This window comes from Silurus aristotelis (genome assembly GCF_946808225.1).
Source record: "Silurus aristotelis genome assembly, chromosome: 16".
Lineage (NCBI taxonomy): Eukaryota > Metazoa > Chordata > Actinopteri > Siluriformes > Siluridae > Silurus > Silurus aristotelis.
In genome coordinates, this window is record NC_139589.1 from 10232738 (window position 1) to 10240937 (window position 8200).

At 36.2% G+C, this 8200-nt stretch overlaps 1 protein-coding gene across 1 annotated transcript; it reads left to right on the forward strand.

The window, feature by feature from the left end:
- The first annotated feature begins 4753 nt into the window (after nt 1-4753).
- LOC310739205 (sodium- and chloride-dependent GABA transporter 3-like) lies at nt 4754-7999 on the forward strand. Its single transcript, XM_083564925.1, has 10 exons — nt 4754-4790; nt 4965-5099; nt 5389-5492; nt 5581-5705; nt 5825-5937; nt 6026-6163; nt 7113-7215; nt 7302-7402; nt 7523-7693; nt 7833-7999. Exons 2-10 carry the CDS (start codon nt 4998-5000, stop codon nt 7929-7931), a joined length of 1056 nt encoding a protein of 351 aa, XP_083421051.1. The 5' UTR covers nt 4754-4790; nt 4965-4997; the 3' UTR covers nt 7932-7999.
- Nucleotides 8000-8200: the final 201 nt, after the last annotated feature.

Below are 8200 nucleotides of genomic sequence, written 5' to 3' on the forward strand. Positions count from 1 at the left end.
CTGCTGGCGGAGTTCTATGCCTCGCATCCACGCTGCCCGGCGCTTCGGACAAGGGGCCGGCCTCGTCGCCGGGTCAGGGCGTCTGGTGCCACACCTGGGGGAGGTGCACCCTGCTTTTTCTCCCATGCGCGCCCCGCCCATCCGGAGCTCCTCGCCTTCATATTGATTTCACACACCTGTCCCTCATTACGCACACACTTATATAAACACCTCACTCGCTCCACTCCAGCGTCCGTTATTGTCTTTGTTGGACTTTGTGTGTTTGCTCTGCTGAAGTTTTTCATTAAACTCGGTTTGCTGGTGATTCGGCTTCCGCCTCCATCACTCCCGCCTATCAGGTAACTTGACCACCGAGTTTAATTCGTCCCGTGGACTAGCTCGTATCTCAATTTGCTCGCACATCAAATCAGTTTTCCATATTAAAAAATACTTTAAATGGCATTAATCCGTTCCAAACCTCATAATGACACCCCGTCTTTGTGTTTCATGTTAATAAATTGGAAAATACATTTCTAAATAACAAATCTTGTATAGATACATAATAGAAAGAGTATGTAAAGATATAATGTGTTATTCAGTGTATTTTTCTTGGATTTTTCTTGAGCTAACGAAAACACCGGTGGGGTGTGTGTGTGTGTGTGTGTGTGTGTGTGTGTGTGTGTTTGTGTGTGTGTGTGTGTGTGTGTGTGTGTGTGTGTGTGTGTGGAGGGGGGGTAGAGGCGATAAGCGGAGGCGGAGGGAAAACTAATTTTTTTACTATCAGTCCTGTACACTACGTATCCCTAAACTTACAAATTTTTACTTTTTCTGCTTTGCTTATCTTAATTTTCATCACAAGCTTCGCCATCTAGCAGCGGTGTCTCAAGCTGGTACCTCAATTTTTTGCTCGTGTAACAAATCAAAAAAAAAATCAATCGTCTGAGTGACCGCTCGTACCTCGGAAATCTCGTACATTAATGCACTCGTAGGTCAAGGTACCACTGTAGTTGTGAAAGGAAGGAGGAAGACAGTGACCTACTTGGTCGGCTACTGTTTAGATACAAGCCGTTGTAGCGCGTTGAGTCTGGGTGAAGGGATAGCTCACTAAAACTCCAGTTGCAAATGAAATCATGTAAGCACAGACAGGTTTCCAAAACTCGTGCTTTTTTATTTTTCTTGGCAACAGCGTTATGGGTTAGTCAAAGAAACTTAGAAATGAGCATCAGAAAATAAAAAGGACATATTCCTCGGTCTCCACACACGCAGTAATACCGAAGGAATGCAGTGGCAGGCTATTCCCAAAATACCGCTATGCTCCTAATAGAAGCGCAACATATTGCATTTAGTGTCTTTTGTTAAAGCCTGTGTAAAGTTCGTTAGTTTCAGTGTAGACACTTATGTGTATATTCAGTGTAGGCTTATAGACAGGTGCGGCTTGTTTAAAATAAAAGTCTTTGTCAAATTCAGTGGGTGCGGCTTATATAAGGGTGCGCTTTATAGTCTGGAAATTACGGTACATAACATTTAAATGAGAGATCTATTTCGTCATCTGCTTTTTCATATAATTAGAATTGTGGCTACACATCTGCATTGCTCTGCATTCTGTATTAAGCATCTGGGTGGTCTGGGAGATAATGATGTGTGCAGTGGTGAATGTGTATGCTGAATTTTCAGCATTAATTTACAGTGTAAATGGTGGAAATATTAACAACATGCATGTATTGTAGATAGAATATTGGTAGAGCTATTAAGATTAATTTTCTTGAACCATGTGCATATCTGGTTTTATTTTTTCAGACATACAAATATCTTATATAAAATGTATCTTATATTTATGGGTTTATTGAAGGCAGTAGCATTTGCATTTGGCCTAGAGAATATGCCCTTGAACTGATTTATGTGTATTCAGAAGTTGACAAAGTCATGACAGTTTGGTAGTTGATGTACTGAATGAATTGTACAATGTTGTATAATGTTTGTAAAACAAGAGGCAGTCAGCAAACTAAGTTGAGTTAGGGTTATGAAAATATTTTTAATGATGCAATTAAATCAATATTTTAGCAATTAATTATTTAAAGTAAATACAACACCAATTCCAAAAATGTTGAGACACTCTATAATCATATTTATATTTACAATTGAACATAGAAAACTTATAAATTGCTCTAAAATGCTTAATCTGAGAAAATATACTTTATAAATTATGAATTTGAATAATAAATAAACATTTTTGGTCATTTTGGAATTGGGATTGCAATCAAGACCATGCATTGTTTGTGTTCATGTAATAATGTAATTTGTGTATGTTTCATTCATGTTCACCCTGTGTTGTATTCTAAGATGGTCTCACTTTTCCTGTTGGTGTGTGTGTGTGTGTGTGTGTGTGTGTGTGTGTGTGTGTGTGTGTGTGTGTGTGTGTGTGTGTGTGTGTGTGTGTGTGTGTGTGTGAGTGTGGGTCTGTCCGTTTGTGAGTTTTGTGTTTCTGAAGTGACTTTTTTATTTATCTAACAATTACTGACTCCTTTTGTTTATTGTTCACACTGATGGTTTACTAATGTTTGATGTTTCTGTTTTCTCATTTCTTATTCTTGTCTTGCCTAATTGAATTTTGTGTTCTGATCGCCTGAGCTTAGCCCTTATGATGTTTAGATTTTTCTGTTTCAATAAAATAAAATAAAATGCTCTAACCCTGCACATGTGACACAATACATGACAATTTGTCTCAATAAATAATGTGATATAATATTTCAGCAGATTTTTGTTCCAATTTATTTTCCAGTAGCTTGTCAGAAAAAGTCAAGATTTTGCAACTTCTTGTCAAGTTAGTAAAATAAAGGTAAGCTGAGTCACTTGTTTAAAGAAGTCAACCATGGAGTTAATGGAAGGATTAAGCAGAACGGAAACTTATTCTCATTATCTGTACAAACACTAACCTTCTAACATTTTACAAAAAAAGCAAGTGAAGATCATTCAAAAATGGCATATGTGGTGGACCAAGCCACAGTAATCAAGGAAGGGTTGAACTCAATAAACCTGCTCTCATGTCTAAAAACCTTGGAAAAACTGTGGAAACTGTGGCAAAATTAGCTCAAAAAGGGCTTCAATATGTGCACTGCATGGACAACATTACAAAAAATAAAGCGAAATTAAATGTAGCAAAAAAACATCCTCTTTCTTTAAGCTTTACGAATATAGTGGAGTTCACTTTGTAAATAATCTGCTGTTTACTGCTGACATAAGACCAGTGCTAGTGCCACAATCATGCCAACAAATGGATTAAAGTCCAAATTTTTAAATATACAACTGATGGGTTATTTATAGTCACTGGTCCAGGAAATAAAATTGGCATCCATTCCCACTTCATGAGAAGTTTCTATTCCCAGTAATAGGTATATGCAAATTAAAATTTGGCTGATGGGGATGCTACAAGGATGTTGAATTACACATTAAAATCATATGTAAATATGCAAGTGATATCTAGTGAAATATATGACAGTTGTTTAGGCAGTCCCAGTAAAAGCAAATGAGAAAATGGAAAATGCACAGCAAAGGAGAGCTGCTGATAAAGATTTAGGTGAACGAGGCCAATGGAGCAATAAAGTGGAGTTCCTATTAGCTGTAGCCGGAAATATTATTGGTCTAGGCAACGTCTGGAGATTCCCATACCTGTGTTACAAAAATGGAGGAGGTAAAGAAGCCGCAGCCTTCAGCAGCGATCTTATGTAAAGAATTTTAGAGAGCACTTGTTCTTGAAGAATCATGCCTTGTCTCTGTGACTTGATAATGTAGGTGCGTTCCTGATACCTTACATTCTTTTTGCTGCAACATGCGGTGTGCCCCTCTTTGTCCTGAACATTTGTGTTGGCCAGTACACAAAGCAGAGTGCAGCAACATCCTGGGGAAAACTTTGTCCATTAGCAGGAGGTAATTAATGTATTAAATGTACTCGGTCGTTCTGAAGTTAACACTGTAATGGAAAGATATTGCAATAAAGAATGATTCACATAGGACACTTAAGGAAAATAGAATTACATTGAATTGTTTTGAATGGCAATTTTAATATGCTTGTTTTTTTGGTTTGTTTTGCAGGCTTCGGGCATGCAGGATGTGTGTTTGCATTGTACTTCTGCCTTGGCTACAATCTCATCCTGGCTTGGGCTCTTTTTTACTTTTTTGCCTCTTTTAGCTCCCAGTTACCATGGATTAGTTGTGATAATCTCTGGAACACTGGTACAGTAAATAGCTGAGAGTTTAATGTAATATTGGTCCAATGCTTTATAGATGCTATGTATTTTAATGCAATTTTATAGACACAAAAAAACATACATGAGCATCAAAATAAACAATGTAAATCATAGTAAAAAGAGAATGAATCACGTAAACATTCTGACTGACATTTTAAATATGTAAGTAATCTGTACTTTGTACAATGACACCTTATGTTCCTCTTTATGTACATCATAGTCAACTGTGTGGATCTATTGGCAAGCCAGATCAATCTGACTAAAAGCAGGACTCAAAGGAATTTCAGTATTTCTTCTGTCATTGAATTTTGGGAGTAGGTCCATAAAAGTATAATTTATTAATTGTATATATAGATACCCCACCCCAATCTCTCTATTTTCTTTTTCTTTTTTTCTTTTTTTATTTCACTTACCTTTCTACTGTTAACCACCAGGGGGCGAACGCTAAATGTCTCTTCTGGGATTGAGACCCTTGGAAAACTGAACTGGGAGATTTTACTATGTTTACTTGCTGCTTGGGTGGCCTGTTATTTCTGCACCTGGAAAGGGGTCAAGTCAGCTGGAAAGGTCTTGTCAGACTGATTGCTTTAAGTTTGCCATAATGATTTTCATGTACACATAGAATTTTTGGAAATGTCTAGAAATCATTGCATGTCAACCTGAATATTGCAATTGGAGTGTAACGATTAGAAATGATATACAAACTGTAATATGTAACTGTATTTTTTAAATGTTTCTTAGGCCGTGTATTGTACAGCCATCTTTCCATATGTAATGATGTTAGTGCTGCTGCTAAGAGGTTTAACTTTACCTGGCGCACTGCAGGGTATCAAGTATTACCTTTATCCACAACCCTCACGCCTCACAGACCCACAGGTATTAAATTTATAACTTTCTAGTTATTCGCCATCATTTGGGACAAGATAACAAACAATGATATCCACACTGGTCATTCATTCATTCATTCATTCATTTTCTCCCGCTTATCCGTAATTCGGGTCGCGGGGGCAGCAGTCTAAGCAGGCCCCCGCCTTCGACTGCTGCCCAATCCTCACAGCACCATCCCTTACGGTCCCTCCTGCAGGTGGTGAACCCACGGGAAGCACACTGGTCACATGTGTATTAAATTATGAAAAACTCTTTCTTTTTTTAATGACAATTTTAGGTTTGGATTGATGCAGGAACACAAATATTTTTCTCCTACAGTCTGGGAGCTGGTACCCTAACTGTTCTGGCAAGTTATAGTCCTTACAATAACAACTGCTACAGGTGAGCTCGCTAAATCTGTCATGTCAACTCTTATGATGCAGCAATTTCTTGATTGTTTTAATTATATTCCTGTTGTATTGTTTTGTAGAGACGGTATTTGGCTATGTGTGCTCAACAGCTGCACTAGTTTTGTTGCTGGATTTGTTGTCTTTTCTGTCCTTGGTTTCATGGCAGAGACACTGGGTGTTGGTATTGAAGATGTAGCACGCCCAGGTGGTTTTTCACATGTAAACACTTAATAAAATCTCTAAAATCACAATTAATATGTACTTGAACAAGCAATAAAAATATTTCAATTACAAAATAGCATGTAATTAGATTTCATTTTCCAGGTCCAGGTCTGGCATTTATAACATACCCTCAGGCAGTGGCAATGATGCCCCTGCCACAATTCTGGTCGACCTGTTTCTTTATCATGATGATTTTCTTAGTCCTGGATACACAGGTAATGGAGAAAGCTGTTTAAAAAGCGTTTGTACATTTGCATTACACTGTAAAAGCAGCAATGAATATTTATATTTATATCTGCTTAGTTTGTTGGAATTGAGGTGGTCATTACCTCAATAATCGACATGTTCCCGATTGTACTCCGGAAACCCTATAGGAGAGAACTTGTCCTGTTATTTTTCTGCAGTGGCTGTTTCTGCTTTCAGATTCTTTTAACAACGCAGGTAATAACATACATTTTGACCACAAATACACCACAGAGATATAAAAAAATGTAGTCATTGCTGGGCTGGAAGTTGGTCAGCCATATAAATAGTCCCTTTCCTTTCATGGATATAGTAGATTGTTCAATAAATTTTTGACATTTTAAAAGCTATAGCTTATATATCCATGACCTCTTTGTAGATAGGGACTTTTAATAAAGATCGCAAAACCTAAAAAAGTTGTTTTGTTTTAGGCTCAAAAAAAAAAAAATTGCATGTGATGTGCACATCTGCGAATTGGTCTTTAGTATTAATTCATATTGGATGTTACAGAATTTATTTTTACCCATGTTTAAATAGTTTAAATAATGTTCAGGAAAGTGTTCATGTACATATTAGGCTAATCCTTATCCTTATATGAATTAGCTAGCCACATTAGTTGCTTAAATTAGCTAAGGTAAATAGGGTTACAATAGAAAAAAAGAGGGTTTTGGGCTAATATGTACTAATGCTGTCATTCGATTCAAATTTTATTTAAACTTAATCACACACACACACATATATATATATATATATATATATGTGTGTGTGTGTGTGTGTGTGTGTGTGTATATATATATATATATATATATATATATATATATATATATATATATATATATATATATATATATATATGTGTTCTAAATGTACCTTAAATTAATAATTTTCAAGTTTTTAATACTCTATTCAACATGGGCATGGAAACTATGGATGATTTATGAATGTATGTTTATCATTAGTGAAACCAAACTCAACATAGCATGAAGACAAAATATTCTTGTAAATGTTTTAAAGCATGCATATTTTGTCTTTAATGTTAGGACATATACCGTATAATACGTTATAAAGGTGCTATATACAAGTCCTTTGTAAGTACCTTTCTAAAAAACTTTTTTTACTTGTCAATATCCCTGTTTTTTCTCCACAGGCAGGGGTCTACATTTTCCATCTAATTGATTATTATGGATTTAATGGTGCTTGCTACTTCTTCATGTGTCTAATTGAAACTCTAGTAATTGGATGGATTTTTGGTATGTATTAGTGTCTGTTTTTAGCCTATTTCTCTCATATATGATTGTAATATAGTAAATATATATATTTTTAAATATTTCTCTAGGAGCTGATCGTATGATCGATATTATTGAGGACATGTGTGATAAGAAACCCAGTGCATTTTTTAAATACTGCTGGCGTTATTTTACACCACTGATGTGCCTTGTGAGTTATTAGTTCTAACATACAGCTTTCCAAGACCTCTGTAGTGTTTTTCTTTGTTCTCCTCATCCACACAACAGTGATTTACTCCTGTCCTATTCATTTTTGTTCTCTTGCATTTAGGGAGCTTTTATTTTGTGCATTGTGAAATATCAACCTCTCATGTACAACAATGTGTATGTATATCCAACCTGGACTTGTGTTCTTGGATGGTTAATGACTGTATTTGCACCAGTGCTGGTCATTACATGGGGATTAGTAAAGTTATGCAGCCACTCAGGGACTCTTAAACAGGTGAGGCAAGATACATTGAAAGTGTTGGAATTTTTGGAAATGTGGATGGCACCTTTTTTTTTTTCTTCAGACAAGTGTAAAGTAAAAGTTACAAGTGTAAAGTAAAAATCTGTTTGTTTGTTTCTTCTTTTCTGAGCAGCGTTTTAAAAGTCTGTGTACTCCAGATGACAAACTTCCTATTACTCGAAAGCAAAGAGCACAGCTACAGATCAGTGAGACTCTAATGGGAGGAATCTGATGACCATGCATTCATCTTAATGTGTGTGTGTGTGTGTATGTGTGTGTGTGTGTGTGTGTGTGTGTGTGTGTGTGTGTGTGTGTGTGTGTGTGTGTGTGTGTGTGTGTGTGTATGTATGTATGTATATATATATATATACTTGTGTTCTGTGGCTCAATTTTTATTTTTTCCATATTAAAGGAAGGTTAATCCAAGTTGCACAGTTTGGGGGTTTGGTTTACTGAACATTAATCAAGTTCATTTTAAAATGTATAGATGATTTACACCCA